General features: G+C 30.2%; 3 protein-coding genes across 4 annotated transcripts in view; 2 read left to right on the top strand and 1 right to left on the bottom strand.

Annotated features, from left to right (window-relative positions):
* Nucleotides 1-3,255, top strand: part of LOC108685341 (membrane metallo-endopeptidase-like 1) — a 7,519-nt gene extending 4,264 nt beyond the window's left edge. Inside the window, exons 10-16 of the mRNA XM_018190085.1 lie at nt 145-276; nt 396-578; nt 865-971; nt 1,244-1,440; nt 1,703-1,869; nt 2,461-2,610; nt 2,835-3,255. Of these exons, the coding sequence (XP_018045574.1) occupies nt 145-276; nt 396-578; nt 865-971; nt 1,244-1,440; nt 1,703-1,869; nt 2,461-2,610; nt 2,835-3,050 (1,152 nt within the window). The 3' untranslated portion in view covers nt 3,051-3,255. The remainder of the gene's footprint in view (nt 1-144; nt 277-395; nt 579-864; nt 972-1,243; nt 1,441-1,702; nt 1,870-2,460; nt 2,611-2,834) is intronic.
* A 476-nt stretch (nt 3,256-3,731) lies between these two features.
* LOC108685342 (phosphatidylserine synthase 1) lies at nt 3,732-8,578 on the bottom strand. 2 transcript variants are annotated; one of them, XM_018190086.1, is made up of 6 exons: nt 7,699-8,578; nt 6,329-6,883; nt 5,834-6,103; nt 5,270-5,492; nt 4,648-4,714; nt 3,733-3,824 (listed from the first exon to the last, which is right to left on the bottom strand). In XM_018190086.1, exons 1-6 carry the CDS (start codon nt 7,929-7,931, stop codon nt 3,769-3,771), a joined length of 1,404 nt encoding a protein of 467 aa, XP_018045575.1. In that variant the 5' UTR covers nt 7,932-8,578; the 3' UTR covers nt 3,733-3,768. The 2 variants fall into 2 exon arrangements, with proteins under 2 accessions (XP_018045576.1, XP_018045575.1); XM_018190087.1 differs by lacking the exon at nt 4,648-4,714 and having other exon boundaries at nt 3,732-3,824.
* A 4,005-nt stretch (nt 8,579-12,583) lies between these two features.
* The window catches only part of LOC108685301 (stathmin), a 21,127-nt gene continuing 14,710 nt past the window's right edge, over nt 12,584-19,000 (top strand). The window contains exons 1-2 of the mRNA XM_018190025.1: nt 12,584-12,784; nt 15,803-15,849. Coding sequence (XP_018045514.1) covers nt 15,813-15,849 — 37 coding nt within the window. The 5' untranslated portion in view covers nt 12,584-12,784; nt 15,803-15,812. The remainder of the gene's footprint in view (nt 12,785-15,802; nt 15,850-19,000) is intronic.

Here is a 19,000-nt window from a genome sequence, read left to right as displayed (position 1 = left end):
CAAATAAAAGTATACAAATATAAATATTATATTATAAATAGTTTAATAAATAATGAAATTGTTTTCTAATATTTTCATATTTTGTATTAATAAAAATTATCATTCTTTATTTTTATTGATATAATGAAATGAAATTCTTTGCAGATGGTCTTGCCAAAGCATGATAATGTAAAGGATTATTGTCTGCATGTGGCTACCTATCTTCTACAGTTGGAAGCGTCTAGTTTATACGTATCATCCTTTACTGATTACGAAATAACGCAAATGAATGAAATAGTAAGTGAATTTAAATATAACTAAAATATAATAAATATAAATAAGTGCTCAATTTTTCGAATTTATAAATTATTTGTGTTTTTCTATTGTCATTTTTTAACTATTGTTTTATTCAATAGATAAAAAAGACATTCAACAACTTGAAGCAAACGTTATCAGACAAAATGCAAGAAGCACAATGGGCAAAAGAGGAAGGACGAAAAGAATTGCTAAACAAGATCAATAGTCTAAAACTCGCATTACCTGTTGTTTCCTATTTCAAGAACAGAAACTCGTTATATAATGAATATAACGTATCAGAGGTAAAAAAATATATATGTATCATACATTAATTCTTCTTCATTATTACTTTATTAAAATAATTATTGATATTATTAAAAACAGAACATATCTAAAAAATCTATAATAAAAACAAATATCATTATATGAATATATAAAACATTTTTTAAACATTTTAACAACAGATTTATATAACGTATTTTTTTATTTTGAATGCTAAATTGGTTTTTTATGTTGGCGTTTAATTAAAAATCTTTCTGTATATCTCAATTAGTTTTAATTATGTTCTAATTGACAATCAACTTTTAGGTAATTCTAAACGATAATTACTTTGACAATTCGATGATACTACTAAAAAGATACAGAGTTCTAATGTACACCGAATTAAGAAGAGAAGTTGGTGGTCCAAAACAAATGTAAATAAAATACAAATAATTAATTCACTATCAATAAATTAATTCAATTTAAATAAATTCATAAAATCCTAGATGTTCAACTTTGTAAATTTATATTTCTTTCAGATTTTTTTAGATTATTTTATTTATGTATAAACTCGTATATGTCTCTAGTTCAAAATTTTTATATTATTTAATTTTGAAAGCTTTCATTTTCAATTTCTTAATTTTTCGATTTGGAAATTTGGATCTCTGGAATTCTAAGTTTTTATAATTTGTAAATTACGTTATAGTTGGACATATTATGCTACGCCATTTCAATCAAAAGCCCAAGTGATTTACGCTCTAAATCTCATCGTGATTCCTTACGGTATTATCGATTGGTCTTTAATGAGCAACTTAATGAACGGCGATGAATTATCCTATTTTCTGCTAGCAACCCTTGGGAATTTAATAGCTCATCAGATCGCCCATCATTTCGACACAAATGGTAAATGATTGTAATAATGTAATTATATAAATACGTAAAAATCTTATAAGTCATTAATAACTGTTAATATTCTTCATAAATTTTTTTTATAGTATTCTTAGACCTCATGTATGGTTTATGTACAATTTTTAAAAGTAGATTATTGCACGTAATGTTGATTTTAATTGACTAAATTTATACAATATATAAATCATAAGGACCATTTTTTCTATTTTTAATTCTTTGATTACCTGAATTTTTATAATCATTTTCTTTATAACAGGTATACACTATTGGAATCAAATCAGGAATGCTCAAGATTCTTTGATGTTTGAAAACGAGTTTACAAATACTCATTTCGATGATTATATCAACTGTCAAAAGGAGAATCTGTACCAAGAACCTATAAACATGACGTTACCCTTCACAGATCAAATCGTGTCCTTTAGAGTAAGTTGAATTGTTCAATCCTTAATACTCATGACTGGGTGCATTTCTTTTCTTTGAAATACTAAGAACACCAAATAATTAGTTATAATATCTATACACAATTTCTTTTTAATACACAACTTTATAAATATTTTTTAACATGTTAAAAATGTGTATAAGAATCACTTAAAAATTTTTGTTACTTATAAAAGTGATGAAAATTAATCTGAGAAATGAACGGCCCTTCGTGTATAGTAAAAGATTGAAAAATCATTGTAGAATGTTAAACTAAAGATGAATTCTATAATGCAATTTTCCTGATTGTACTCTAAAATCTTTAAAGTAGAATCTCACTCTAAAATTGAGCCAGTCTTCTTTTAAAGAGTGACTCGATTTTCAATCTCACTTCTTCAAAGTGAGATTCACTGTTCGAGAGAATAAAAGTTCGAGAGAATAAAATACAATAAATAACAAAAGGGATTGGAGAAGGGATGTTCGAAACACTTTATGTAGTAAAATTTAACACAATAAATGTAATAATTTTTTTTGCGTAATGCTTGATTTATTGAATCGTTCGCAGACGCAAAATGTCGACATTTGTAAATATTCTAGATTCCGCAGTTGACCTTGAACGAGCGGTTGTCTGAAATTATAGGACTCAGACTAGCCTATGATACTTTGGCTCTTACGATGTCGAATGCGAAGAGACTACCATGGATACAACTCCGCATCGACCAATTATTCTATCTCGCCTACGCTCAGGTACTGTTCTCACAGTTCGTTTTACATTAACAGCAGTTTTATGGAGGTCCCGTGATATTCTTGAGAATCCTGGTCCTCGAATCTTCAGAACTTTTGAGTGGCAATTCAATAAAATCCAAAGATTTGCGAGGATCACGGTTGATTCTGTTCCCTCGAAACTTTCACCGTCATCGAGTTCCAGATAATTAACACTTATTAATGTTTTTGTATCTTTATCGTTGCAGATGTATTGCACGAAGACATCACTCACATCGTCGTATATCTCTCTGCACGAGAGCGAAAATCTGCCTAGCCGAATCCGTGTGTTCGTCTCCGCATCAAACGACAAATTCCTTTCCAAGGCATGGAATTGCCCACTCGGCTCGCAGATTGCACCTATCGACGTTTGCAACGTGTTCCCATACATAGAGATTAAAGAGACCTCGATGATTCCGGAGTGAGAATCGTTCGCGGAAAAGAATGGCACCCGCGGACATTATGCTATAGCAAATGAGTCAATTGGTATTCGATTAGTCGAGAAACGTCTAATCTAATCGATGGAATACAGAAACAAAACTCGGATTCATCCACCCTGCGAGATTCGTGTATGAACATTTTTAAGATTTGATTATTAAATCATGAAATCGAATTAGAAGCATCAGTTTCATGCAGTTGATGCGTAAACCTATTTTTATAATTTTAAAATCTAAAAAAGATTGGAGAACATGTGTTTTGCTTCTGTATCCTTTAATACATAAAAGAGAGAGATTCTCATTTACGTAATAAAACGTGTGTCTTAAGTTTAAAAGCAATGTTTCGATGAATACCTTGCCGCAAGCGCATCGTTTGCGAGGTAACGTTATAGTTATTAACGTTGGAGAGAAAAAAGTAAGCAACGTAATCGCCGAATGAATATGAATCAATAAACAATTTTACGCGATATTCACACTGAATTTGATCGAACGCTAAATTGGAGCGTCCACGGATCAATAATAACAATAATATTCTTCATTCATTCTGAGGAACAAAAGTAACACTTTGGAGACCATTCATATCACGTCACAAATAATCGGACGCATTAATCATTCATTCTACTCTTGCGCGCGATTGTCCTATTCGACTAGAAAGTGTAATTAGTGTCCTCAGTTCACCATCAAGTGGTTCTTTTCTCTCTTTCTTTCACAATTTTTTCTTATCGAATTCTTCCACGGATTTCGTACGACGAACCATATTCCCTGAAATAAACACATTTGTAAATAACATAAAAATTACTGCTCCAATGTCGATTGAGTTGTGGCAGTTGATTAATTCTTTTTAAAAATTTCAATTTGAGAAGTATAATAGATATAGAAAAAAAAGAATTATATAAAAATATTTAAAAAAAAATATAATTAAAAACATAGAATTACTTAATGAAAACTGATTTCTCTAATCTGAATAATAACAATTTTTTTAATACTTTATTATATTTAATATATTTTAAAATTTAAAGAAAAGATCCAAGAATTTAATAAGTTTTAAAAATTTAAAGTTTTAAAAATTTTAGTTACAAAAATTACAATATTTTATGACTCAAAGTCATTTTTTAAATGCAAGAATCTGAGAATCTCAGGATATATAATATTCAAAGATTTGAAATTCTAAAAGTCAAATTTAAAAGCATTCAGTCTTCATAAAAAATAATACTGATTTATCCAAATTAATCATATTTTCATTATTTTAAGTTGTCAATAAAAATAAAATATTCGAGTTAGGATATTATATGAACAAATCACGAACAAATTTCGGGATTGATAGTAACAGTGGCCTAATTTCCACTGAGGGTTTAATTCGGATTAAAATGTAAGAACCAACTCGAGCATTTCCCTGTCGTTCGACTGTAATAGAGGAATACTCGTATGTATTGTAATTGGTTGATTCTTACATTCTGATTCGGATTAAATCGATGGAAACTAGGCCTGTGACAAGAATGGCAATAACAATGAATCAAGTGTCGCAAACTCAGATTGTTGCAAACTATCAAACGATTACACATCGTATGATGTAATCAACACATACCGCTTACATCCGTGTCAAACTTGCTTAGATGGGAGACTGACCGTCTTATAGTGACTTTCTTTCCCGTCTGCAGTGATCAGCACCATGCATTTAAAAGGAGCAACAAGAGTTAGTTATCAAAATTAATTAGCTATTGACGAACAATATTTATTTAAGTGCACAAAATTGCTGTGTAAGTTTGCTCCAAAAAAAGGATCTTGTATTAATTATATAGAAAATTATTGCTATTATCCCGTGAAGTTAGTTTTTACATATAATATAATTTACAATATGATGAACAACAGATGTCTACACAACACAAGACTTAATAATGAACAGTTTTAAACTATGGTACATCAAAAGTAAAATTTCTACTCATGAAGCATCTTTGATATCATAGCTAAAAAAGAGATCTTATATTCATATTACAACTACATTAAATGTAAAAATTAAGTCATTCCATTACAATCCAATTTTCCATATAATTAATACAAAAGTCTTTATACACGATATTTCCGTTCAAAATTATTATGCATTCATTATTCTTTTTCTCTGAGAATAAAAATACTGTAGCAATAGTTTTCTTAAATCCTATTTCTGGAAGTTTACAGAGACATTAAAATCTGAATGTGTTGATATCTACCTCAAAGTACTGATGCCACAAAACACAGCCATAAACGCAGAGAACGGAGACTAGAGATTGGCAAAGCAGCCAAAGGAGGATATTAAGGGCTTGAGTGCGTTCAAACAGAGCTGCACCATGGCGTATACATAGTAAAGCTTCTGTCACCATAATTGCTCCATAGACCCAACACTGAGTTCCCACTCGACTACATGTCGGGTCAGTTACGTACATATAATACTGCCTGCAATTACAACGCAACAAATATTATCTCAACCGCACGCTCAACCGCATATTCAAAATTTTTTTAATTTATTAGATCAATTTGTTAATACGTACAATAATATTAGATTAGAAAATTTAAAGTACCAATTACACCTATTTTTATATTATTACAATTTAATTCACAAAATTATATATAATACTTAATAAGATTACATCTTGAAATATTACAATTCTCCAAATATTCAAATTTCCATATTCATGTATATATAATACAAATATAAAATTTTAAAGTAGTCAAATTTTAAAATTTGAAAAACTAATCTTATTTATATTGTCAAAATTTGTGCTCTTTCCGCTTACCTAACGGATGGTGCGACTATAACGCCGACCAATACTAATCTGGCAACAACAAATGGATGAGATGGAGGAAACTCATAGACGTGTTTCAAGAAGAACGTATTCAGCTCGGAAACTTGCCAGAATATCACTAGCTGGCATAAAGCAACCAGTCGCATATGTGTGCAAGTTGGATCCAGCCATCTAACACTTGTCCAACTGCCAGGAGTAAACTGCAACATTGCTCTTTTCAGTTTCCCAGTGGTGCTCTCAATGTCACGAATACTGACCCACCTATTTAAGAAAGTATTTAAGTTAAAAGATTCAGTACTATTCAATACTTTTTATTGAGAAAAAAAGAAAAAACTTCTTTCTCTATGAAATAAAGATAAAATTTTTCTACAAAAAAAGAATTCTGAATAGAAAGAATATACTTTGTTCAGCAAAATAAATTCTTTATCATAATAAATGATGAAAATGTGAAAGACATGGATCTCAAAATTTAAACTAAATTCTTACTTGTATTCCCTCATCTCCAATATGGAGCAAATTTTCAAGCCGACCCAGATACCCAATCCATTGCACACTAAAACGTCGAGAATCAAGGCGTCCCACCAGCACTCGATAAAGTTTGGCAATAAATGAGCAAAGGCAATCTCTGTCACCTCCCACATGACGCTGATGGCCCAAAGGATACCAAGATGACGAATTAAGATGGCCTTGAAGGCCCAGCCAAGAAAATGTGCTAACGCAAATACGTCCAGGTGATTCCAGATCCTTTCTACTGTGACATCCGAACAATTGACACCGTACTCCTTGTCCATATCGATGTGGAAGGAAGCTAAACCTGGATCTACCCATACCAGGATTCTTCTGACTGTCTCATAGTTTTGGAACAACAAGAACAGCAGACCCATCAAATAGAGTACACTACAGCCGAACACTATCCGCCATACCACAGGATGAGGCCTAGTGAATGGACCGTTGGGGAATGTCAGGACAGATATGATAAGGAAGAAGAAAATGACGCACAATATACCCGCCCACATGTTGTCTTCCACATTTGTGGTATTCCTGAAAGAAATGTTTTTAGATGTAACAATATTCTGTATTCCAATGATACAACAAAATTTTGTGTGACCTTTGAGTTCCATTTATATAAATTTTCTTGCTAACTGAATTATAAACAGTGACTATGATCGGAGTAATCCAAGTTCTAAAATTTATTTGCATTTATCAGTCATAATAAACACATAACAACTGATACATATTTTTCTATATCGGCTATATAAAATATTATAATTAATAATACAAGCTAAATTAAACTCAATTTAAAAAAAATTTCTAATAACAATCATAACTGCTGTCTAAACAAGAACATAAAAATATTTAGCAGAAATATAGTACAAAAAATACAAGTTACATAATACACAATACCGTTAAGCTAAAATAGAAGAATAATCATGAATGGCTTATAATAGATAAGCCAAGGACAAGTTCAAATACTGTAATATATAGAATTACTTGCACACGTATCTCTATAGAAAAAATTATAATGAAACTTTTATCGGCATTTGCACATAAGAAATTGCACATAAAAAATTAAAATTCTCATGTATATGAGTTGCATTATTCAAGCACAATATTCAGTAATTGTCAAGGTATTTTAAATGATTATCTTATCAAAATTAGATCGATTTTCACATACCGATATAAATCTAATTAACATTCAAACATGAAATTTCTTCAGCTTGCATCATGTGGTTTTTAAATCGAAATACGCTTTATATCGTCAAAGAAAACAAGAGGAAAAAGTTAAAAGAAATCAAGGAGATATAATCCGCAAGAATTTCAAAGGATCAAAGGGATCAAAATGAGGCCTTGTCTACCTGGTGAACGCAGAGTATATAACGGCACCAATAGAGATGAGTAACAGGGTGATAGTGTGCGGTTTATAGAAGAATTCGAGGGAGATGTCGTCGACCGGCCTCTCATTGATGCTTGGAAAGCTGTCGGTCCCGGTGCGGAGTCTGTGTTCCTCGGCATGATCGGCGACGGTGTTGGCGACGGTATTAGCGACAGTGGTCGCTTTGAAATCATCCTCTTGCATTGCTGTCGTCATCCTTCCACTATACTCTCTGCCTCAGTCTCGTTCGACCACCATCGGCAAATAAACACGTGTAATTTTCGCGTCGTACCCGTCTTATACGTAAACGCGAACACGCCTGCGATCCACGATCGAGTTGGATTGACTCGCGTGAACTTAGATGCGCGCGCGGCACATCACACTCACGCGGCGGCAATCGCGCGCAACTTCACGCCGGTGGGCTCGCGCGATTGGCGGCGAACGAGGCGACATAGTGCGGCGACAATGGTGACATACGGAGACGAGAGTGCGACCGTGAAACTCGCGCATTACAGTGGGGGTGGGAAACGGCAGAAAGAAGCTTAAACTCAATAGGATGATTAGATATATCATTCTTCACTTTTATACCTCCCGATTGTTGTCACATTAGCTTGCATTAGCTATGTCAATTAAGCAACAACCCATTGACCGATAGAAGAGATATTTTATTGCGTTACAATTGAAATAAGTATAACGATTGAAAAATTACTTAATTATAACGTCGTTACTTTTTACAATAATTATAACGTCGTTACTTTTTACAATAATGAATATAATGACTTGATATAATGATTTTATATTTTTTTAGAAACGATAATGCAGGAGTGGAAAATCACTTTTGAAAAAAATAATTCATAATTACTATATGCATTATTTATTTTAAAAAGTAACAGCTTTTTTGTGTGTTTTTGATAAAAGAATTCTTTTTTGTGAATTTCTTTTTTGTCTAAGATGATATGAAGATAATAGATATTGTAATAATTTAGATAAAGATAAGATGTAGCGATTTCTTCAAAATGATTATTTAAAACAAGCTGTTATTTTTTCTAATAAATAATGCATATTGTAACAAATCTTTATTCAAATTATTGTTACCGATATGAAAAAATTTAAAGTCTAAATCCTTATTATAAAAAAGAGGCACACAAAAAAATTTACACAGTAAAACGTAAGCAATAGAAAATCCAACATATTGATTTATTTATTCACTTATAGAAAAATGTGATCAAAAATGTAATCAAAATATATTCGAATTCGTCCTAAATTTCTCTGAAAATTGTCGAAATATATAAATTCGAACAGTTACAGATAAAATGAAATACTTTCTGTCAAATTTCGGCAATACTGTCTTTGTCAAAATTTGTTATTTTTTTATATTTTTCGGACAAACTATGACAAATTTTTTCCATCATGGAATTGCTTATATGTTTTATTGCAGCTTAAGTTTTTCTGACATGACCCTGATAATAATATGATAATGGCATATTACAAATAAAGCGTTATTTTCCTATAGTTAAAGTATATACGTACGTATAGTATAACACGCGAGGTTATTAATGTCTTCCTTATAAAAAAATTTTTCATGCATGAATATATATAAATATGTGTAAACATACATAAATATTCATATACATATATAATCATATGTGAAATATGTCCACACTTGTTCATACATCTCTTTTTTTTGTAAAATTACTTTTTAGTGTAATAGAAATAATTATAATATTATGAAAAACATTAAAAATAATTAAAAGAATAATTTTCACACTATTTGTTTTAGAAAAAATCAAGTTTGAAGAAATATAAAGAAATTACTTATGTATAATTATATATAAAATTATGCATAATTGCGAGCAATTTTTTTTACATCTTTTCAAACTTGTTTTTTTTTCTGAAATGAACAATGTGAGAATTATCTCTTTAATTATTTTTTATGTTTTCACATGTTTGCTATTATTATTTCTATTTTACATTAAAAACTAATTTTATGAAAGAAAAAAAGATGTATAAACATGTATGAACATATTTTACATAATATGATTATATATGTTTATAAATATTTATACATATTTATGCATGAAAAATTTTTTTGTTGAATTATTATGTACATATTCTGTGTATAATAATATGTGCAGAATAAGTGCATATATATCAGAAGATATTTTTTATATATACTCCGATAAGCGTTTAAATTCAAATTAAGGCATTAAAAAAATTACCGTGATAAATTATATTATCACATAATATGTATTATATGTATATGGTATAGTTAATAAATATATTAATTATACGCGCGTAATAAATTGAAGTATAATTAATATCCCAAGCAGACGTTTAAAATCTACATTTAAAAAACGTTAATTGAAACATTTTTACGTTATATAAAAATGTTAAATTATTTTTAACGTTATTATTAAATATACGTTATTAACTCGTAATAGGAAAATAGTTTTTATGATAGTAAAAAAACATACAAATCTTGGGTCTATATAATAGGTTTTTGTTATTTTAATTTTAAAATTTTCAATCATTTATGAAATTGCATACTTGAACTTAACATATAGTATGATAATATAGTATGATAATTAGTCTACATAAATAAAAAATAAGATTATAAAATTATTCCAAATAATTATTTATTATTTAAAAATTAAGAAAAAGTTTTAAGGTCACCAGGATCTATATGTTTCAATTTTTCAAGATTGAATGATATACTTTTTTAACATTTATTAAATAGTTTAATAAACATATTAAATTTTAAACATTTATTTTACAGTTTATATCTGTTAAACGTACTTTGAAAATATATGTATTGCTTGGGATTGATATATATATATACATATATATATATATAATTTATAACGCAAAATAATAAGAAGCATAAAGATTTTTGTGCATGTAAATTTATAAATGAATAGACATATAACCGTCTTGATCAGTGAGTCAGCTTAAGACACCATTATCTCTTGCAGAGATCAAACTGAACATTTTATTGGTCGTGACGTTCGTATCCTGGACTCGTTACTATGTTTTTTATATGCAACCACAGGTATGTGGTATCATATATGTATATATGTGTATTATATGTAGGTGTCAATTATAGACATATGTTGTCAATATGTGCGATTTTTGGAAGCTTCTCATCATATCGAATTCTTATATATTGATCTGTTTTTTATAGTTAAACTAACTGCATTTTCAACTTTTTCTTCTCTTCAACGTTTAATTGTACTATTGTCTTTTTTATTTTAAATATGAAATATTACGCAGCAAAAAATGAGAGGTTATAATTTGTATTAAACCAAAAATACGAAAGTTGTTTTACTTAGTTCAATCGCTTCACAATATATGAACGTAAAATTTCGTACTTTAATGTAATCCAACATTCAGCTATAAAAAATTCAAATCTTATAAAAAAAAAAATAACTCATTTGCATGTTTCCAATAATAATAAATTCTATTCGATTTCTAATCAATCTACCATCATATTCTGCACTACATTCTATTATAATTCTATTATAATTCTAGTCTATTGACTCGATCTTATCATTATTTCTTTATAAGAATAGTTTATTTATAATTTAAAAAAGGACTAATTGAATACTCGTTTTATTTTAAGGGCAATAATCTAATCTTACAAAATTAAAAAAACGCAATAAATCTTATCTCATACATGCAGAAATCCAGATAGCGGATCTAAGTGCGCAATAACAAAGACTACGTATGAAAACAAGGATAAGTCGCGCAGCCTTGTATACAAAAATTGGTCGAAGACCACGGAAGGAGTAAATTGTAGCAAATCGCGCCACTTTTGTCGTAGGCTCAGCCGGAGTGAAAAGACGACAGTGTCGGATTCGGATTCCTGGCGAAACCAGTCGCGAACGTTCCGCCCATATTTGGGACACACTTTTTTTACGCGGCAAAATACGTCGCGACTGCGCAACGGTCGCGACGTCCCACACACTCCTTGAAGAATGCAGTCATATGATTCATCCGGAATGATTGTTTTTTTTTAAGACGGTTCTAACGGTTTACCATCCGAATATAATGCGCGATCCATTGATGCACACCGGCGACTCTTTCCAATGTAAAAAAAAAATGAAATTTGCATAGTATATATATATATATGATATATTTAAATATTATTTAAATCGATAACAAATTATGCATAAAATCGTCCATCATAAGCCGAGCAATTTCATTTTTATTGAAATTTTCGGGAAAGACGTTGGAAGAATTAATCTCCCGGGAAAAACGTTTATATATAATTACATATAATTAAATATGTAAAATTATATATAATTACATATATAGGATTTTTCCGGGGTAATAAATTCGTAAATCAAAGACTATAAATAAGAACAAAGTTCCAGAATATTATAAAGTCAATAAAAAGATGTGTAAAATATACAATAAATCTCAAAATTATTATTATTATTGTCATTTAATTGACACTCGTTACAATGATAAATTTTAATCGATATTTAAATTCAGGTGCGGCATTTAAAAAATTAACGATAAATGTATCAGTAGCACTTTTCGCAATGTAGTTATATTATAAAACAAAGAGGCTTTTTGAAGAATAAAAAAGAAGATACAAAAAATGAGACAAATGGACCAACATGTGATGCGGGAGCAGCCGTCGAGTTAATCGAGAACAGTTTGGCGAATGCATACGGCGGTATAGTGCCAACAACGTTCAACAGTTCAAACGGGCCAATCAGCGCGAGGTGGCGCCGCCGGCGAGCCAATAAGATGGTTGCGCCGGCAACGACTCGTTCGACCTCGGCAACTTTCGGCCGCCTTCGGTGACTCGAATACCGCACAAAGACGCCGCGCGATAAAAGCAGCGTACGAAGCGACCGGTTTGGTATAGATACACAGCGACTCGGTTCGTTCTGTCCCGTCGCGTCGGCGTCATATTTGGTGCATCTGGTTTTATTCGCATGCGAACGAGTTTACGTTCGTGATTCGTGAATCGACAGGCCCGTCATCGATTCGGACTCGAAGAGTCGAGAGAGCTGCAGCGTTTCTTATTCTGTGAGAGAAGGATAAAGAGAAGCAAGCAGGTAAATGTTTTCCCTTCGCCCTTTTTCCGTCGCAAACAAAGAGACGCTTCCGACCTTCACGCCACGATTTATTGAAGCGACGCAACGCGTCAGCACGTCTTTCTGAAGAGTTGATCTGTGAGCATAATTAGAATATTATTTCTCGTCTATCGCTTTTCATATTTGAGATGGTAAGGTTTTGTGATGCATTCCGTTATTGTTCCTTTTTGGATTATGTAAACAATAAACGACGGTTATTAATGGCTTTTAAGCGATGATGACAGGAAATCATGGCGGAACGTTTGTAAATAAAAAATGTTAGGCCTTTGTTTATTTTTATCGAGGTAGGAATTGGCATACCAGGCTGACGTAAAATTCATTGATTTGTTTTATAAGATATCTTTAATTTTTAATGTATAGACTTGTGTTTTACATATTGTGGTTATTTATTTAGTAAATTCGTTGTGGACAAAGGAATATATAGGATGTTTCAAACATCGTTTGCCTTTTCTCATTTAATCAATTCATTATTAGTTTAGTAACGATAAATTGACGGTATAATTGACTTAATCCTTCGTGATTTAACATTTTTTTTTCCACTGCTTTCCTGGTCCGTAACTGGGTGCTTATTATATTTTTCGAAGTGTTTTTTGGTGCTTTAAAAAATCTGAAAATATTCTGGTACACTTTCAACATTCAAGCATAATTTTACAATTATATGACTTGAAACGGTTTCACTTTTTTTGTACGTGTCCGAATTTGCAGTACAATCATTCAAAATTGATAATTCGGGATCTCCAAAGATCCAGTTGGACCAAAAAAGAATTAATTAATTAAATAATTGAAGCAAAATATTTAAATAATTACAATTTGAACGTAGAACTTATGAGAGAATAACTCTAATTAAGTTTGAAGAATTTCTATTTTCAGTCCAAGTAGATCTTAAAATATTTAATATTTATACATCGACTGTTATAATTAATTAAACTGTTTGGTCTACATTTAAGAAATTAATTTTTTTTAAGATTAAGATATATATGTATATATTTTTCTCAATTCTTGTTTAGGTGCTTTTCAACAAAAGATACAGATAATGCAGTTTAACACGGTGAATCATTTCATTCTTATTGTCTTCCAATGTTAAACAAAGATTAAATGATCATTGTGTTGCATTGTATCTTTTGCTGAAAATATCGTTTTAAAATTTTGGAAAAAACCATTTTTTTTTCCTACTTTCCGTGGATTTTTTCGGTCCTTCCTTTCTTAAGGATAGCAAAATTCATTGGAAAAATTTATATGTTCGTAAAATTTGCCATATTTGCTTCTTTCTGAAAAAAAAAATAATTTTAGTTTTTTTTCTATAATTGGAAAAAAGCGGTTTTTTTAATATTATAGCTGAAAACCGTTAATTTTAAAAAGATACTTTTAATGCGAAGGAGCATGTTCAAGTAAATAATGGTAGTCACTAGATGTCGCTATAATCTATCTTGACTGTCTTATAAGATTCCTTTTCTATACCACATAACTGAACTTTTCTTTCTTTCACGGTTCACCTTTCTCCTTTTTCTTTTTATATTGAAGAAAAAGAGGCAAAATGGACTGTGTAAGAAGTTCAGAGCTGAAGTATGAAAAGAGGACACATCTTAATGTTCTTAATAATTATCTTATATCATGTTATATACATGAACTATCCAAGCATCAAGTCACATCGTTAATCATAATGACATTAAATCAGAAATAAATCAGATTGAAAAATGACTTTTAATAATCATTTTAAAGTCATTTTTTCACATTATTTTGATATCATAATGACTCGTTCTTGAATACAGTCTGCGTCGCAGAAAAAAATAATAAGAAAGGATGCTTCAATCACTTTGAATCTTATAGAATAAAACGTATTTTTGTAATAAAAAAATTAATAGCATAATGTGGTATTAGGACGATCTAATTATTATTTTCCTTATTTTTTTATTGGAAATTCTTGTCACACTACAAAATCTTTTAGAGCTCCGACCTTTAGTGACTTGAAATGATTGTTTAAAGAAAATTTGTTCGATGATAGAAATTTTTCATACATTTACTTTTATGTAGCTAATGTAGCAATATACATATTAGATTGTCCGGAAAGTTCGTGCTGATTTTGAAGGAAAATTGAAACGCAGAAAATTTAAATTTTAGTATACATTTTTAGTATACATTTATTAAATTATATAGATTAGTTGGCACGGCTAATAATATACATTTAATATACATTTCGAGAATTCGTAAACATTTTCACGATTTTTACCTTCGTTATTTACCATACAATAAAAATAATTAATAAATTGTCTCAATTATGAAATAATAAATTATTTCATGAAATATAAATAAAAAATCGATACTCCAGTTTAGATTCATATCAATGTGAGACTATATTTGATTGAGATAAAAAAGAAAACATACTTGTGTAACATTTTTTTTATTGCTCTAATGTAATTACAGCTTTAATTACATTAATTAAATAATAAAGGTTTTTATGTGTAAGTCGCATTTATACTAATAATAACAAAATGTTAAAACTTGTATATATTATTCAACATGAAACAAAAACTGTAGATAATAATATATCTTGCATTATTAAAAAAAATTTTTAATTAATACGTACAAGTTTAGCATAAAGCAAATCGATGATATCACGGCTGCAAGTCTTCCTTTCTATTTAAGATGCAGAAGAACTAATCGATACAGTACATAATAGGTCTTTCTTTTTATAAACTGCGCTTTCTCAGTTCCATTTATAAATTTCCTCTTTCTCTTTATTTCTACCAAATTCTCGGGACGCTTATTTTGGAACTGAGAGAAGTGTAATATAATCTAAAAGAATAGTAGATATTCCAACAATGCCAGGAGTTATATTTGTAATTGAAAAGAAGAAAGTCTTGTCCTAGGAACATAGAACAGATTCATGTTTGTTCTATATACTTACTTTCCCTCGGACATGCAATGTTCTCATTTCCGGTGTTCATTTGAATATATACTTATCTAATATTTTTGTTGCAGAGATAACGCTATGGCCACCGCAACGGAATCGCCCGTTTCCAATGAATGTGAGTAACAGTCTTTTTCTTGCGTACAAACCTGGGTAATTAGTGTCTGATTGATTTTTATTTATGGAAATTTCTCAAAATTTCAAAAGTAATTATACATTTTATTTTTTCCAAAATAAAGTAGATTTGTTCTAGAAACTAGAAAGTGCATTTATGAATTTTTAGAGTTTTTTTAAATCACTCCAAATACATTAAAAAATGAACGCGAATTATTCAGGTTTATACAGATAAGGGGCTAATTTTCATAGTACTGAACGCTTAAAGATATGTAAAACGATATTAAGCGATCGATAAACATATGATACTGCATATTCGTTCTATATATTCAACGAATACTGATTAATGATGAAGTATACTCACAAGTATACTCAAACTTGGATCGTATTTATTGTTAAAAAACGTACATTTTTTTTTATTTTTGAAAAATTCGTTAGAATTTTATTCGCTAGAATTTAGGATTATTACTATAATTAAATCGTGTACAAAATATCCCATTTTAATTGCCGCAGGCAATGAAAAGATAAATATGGGAGGTAAATATAGAAAAACATGTTAAATAAAAGTTGTTTGGTCTAAAGAAGAATAAATAATGACAAATCAAATTTTCAAAAAAAAAAAGATTTTTATGATCGTATGATAGTTATGGTTGTTTTTTTAAATAGCATTACAAAAATCATTAACATCCCGAATCAAGTTTTTTAATTTCTGTCACCTGCTATTTCATATATACGAGGACAACAAAGTAACAATTGTATACCAGAAAGTTATTACAATATTATCTAACACTCTGGTTTATCTTAAACGGTCAATGACCCATTGATACCCCTTGACTCGTAATGGACGAGTCTCTCATATATACATAATGAGATAAAGTTAGTACTTGTTAGTTTATGTGGATTCTTAATCCTTTAGTGTCCCTCGTTTTTTGAATGATATGCATACGAGTCTTGCGTGTATCACACCTTGGACAGTATCAGGACAAAGTTCGACAATTAGAGAAGAGAACCAAGGCGCCCGGACGATTCGGCGCCGTGCCGGAGAACACACCCTAAACGCCGCAGAGACCGGCGAGACCGGCAGGCGGCATACGGACAAGAGGTCAGAGCCCCCGGACCCCGATGGCCGCGTCCTCGTGGCTAGTGAGTAAGAATGAGCGTTGTGGAGGAAGAAGTTGCTGTGAGCCTGCACCAGACGGCTGACAACGGCAGTGGTGCACGTCGGGGACCCGTCGCCTCCGTGGCTCTCAACTTGGAATTGCTAATTGTGGATCGCGAACGATAACGCGACCTGAAAAGAAGTTTGAAGGGACTCGATCCTTTCGCAGCTATTTCCTTTATGTGAAAGATTGACATGAATTTCTTATACAATCGATTTCTTGAATCAAATAACATAAAATAAACATAAAAGTGATTACGTTTCTGAAGAGGTTTCGATTTTTGAAGTAATAATAATAATAATATAAAGGAAGTAAAGACCATATAAGAATCAGTTTCAAAAATATATGAAAAACAAAATGTTTATTGAATTACAGTCCATAATTATAAGTAAGCTATAAACTCGGTAATATTATATGTTTCAGCTTTTTAATCAAATCGTCTTCAGATATTCGAATAAATGCGATAATGAAATAACAGATGAACAAAAAAAAAACACAGAAGTAGAGAAGTGTCATAAAGCAGAGTTAGATATAACGCGAAAAATTTGTAGACACAAATTGCTCATAAGCGATTGAAAGACCAATTGTTGAAAATTTTTCTGTTATTCGAAATGGCCGTACAATTATCCTTTGCATGATAAGATGCTCGTCACAATGGCATAATAGTCAGTATAACTACATAGTAAATAAAACTTTAAAAAACTGAGTCGTCAAAAGAAATAAAAAGTATCAAATGGTCAGTCAAGACCATTTGTTAAAAATTGAAGGATAACTGTTACGGCAGACAAAAACAACTGACTTAAATTATGGAATAATAATAATAATAATAATAATAATAATAATAATAATAATAATAATCTTGCTAATTAATGAAAGAGAAGAGAAAAAATGAGAGAAATATTTCTTCAATATTATTATTATACTTGCTCTTAAATCAAACACTTTTTCCGGTTAATCTAACGAAGAAAGCCATGGAAGGGAGGGATTATTGAATGGGATTCGCAATGAGAGAGAGAGAGAATTTCGTCCTTGACACAAGTTTTTATTGGGAAGAAACCAATGAGAGGGATAATTCGACAAAATTGATTTTTTCTTCGATTCTTTTGCTTGCTTTTTCTCGTTATTGCCATTTGGATGTTATTAAACTGTAACCATTGAATCGACTTGTTACATAGAGCTTATGGGATTAAGATTACTCCGACTTTAAAAAAAAATACATCTTTTTTGTGATTGCAATACTTAAAAGTATCATTTTTCAGTATCATTTTTTGTCGCTAAAGTAAGTCACGAAAATTATCTTCAAGCGTATATGATTATTATTCTTTGTTTTGAATTATGAAACTGTGAAGATAAAGGACAAAAGATGCGAAAGAATTCTAAAGAAGAATAAAGTTTTTGAGGAAGAAAAAATCTTTTGAGAGCTTCTCAAAGCTTTGATTCTCAAATCTTATAATTGAATCAACGCGTAGAGAAAGAGGACGAGTCCAATACTTTTTTGAAAATAAGTTTTTCTTCTCATTGATCTTGAAATAGTTGGATTTTCAGTGCAAATAGTGCACTTACCCTAGGCTCTTCTAAGACTTAAAGAAATTTGGAAATGAACAAAAGGATATTAGTTTAGGATTCGCAAAATTCAAGATTGAAAAAAAGGAAATGCTACATCCTTCAGAATGTAGAAGCTTTTTTCATGAAATTTTCGAATGGTTAACTAAACTTGAAAAGCTTATTAAAATGTCTAGAAGAGATTATTTTAATTGTCAGTGTTTTAACTCGCTGCTTTCGAAATTGTTTAGTATAAATTACATTTTGTTTAACATAAAGAGAGAGCATTTAAGATATTATAAATAAAGTAAATAGTAAAGCGCACTATAAAATTTTTTTATTTTAATTGCAGAAAAGGTCTAAGTGTAAAATTTTAATTTTTTAATTTTTAATAGGCAAGCGTTTCAGGAATCAGGAATTATAATATTAAATATTATATTTAAATTTTCTTAA

Source organism: Atta colombica, unplaced genomic scaffold (assembly GCF_001594045.1).
Source record: "Atta colombica isolate Treedump-2 unplaced genomic scaffold, Acol1.0 scaffold150, whole genome shotgun sequence".
NCBI lineage: Eukaryota > Metazoa > Arthropoda > Insecta > Hymenoptera > Formicidae > Atta > Atta colombica.
This window is presented reverse-complemented; position numbering and strand designations above follow the sequence as displayed.

What these genes read in the sequence shown, in the direction of transcription:
- LOC108685342 (XM_018190086.1), bottom strand. Translation starts at nt 7,931, where the DNA reads ATGACGACAGCAATGCAAGAGGATGATTTCAAAGCGACCACTGTCGCT. An exon ending in ATATACTCTGCGTTCACCAG is followed by an intron (nt 6,884 to 7,698) that starts GTAGACAAGGCC and finishes CATTTCTTTCAG; the next exon opens with GAATACCACAAATGTGGAAG. An exon ending in TGTGGCATCAGTACTTTGAG is followed by an intron (nt 4,715 to 5,269) that starts GTAGATATCAAC and finishes TGATCACTGCAG; the next exon opens with ACGGGAAAGAAAGTCACTAT.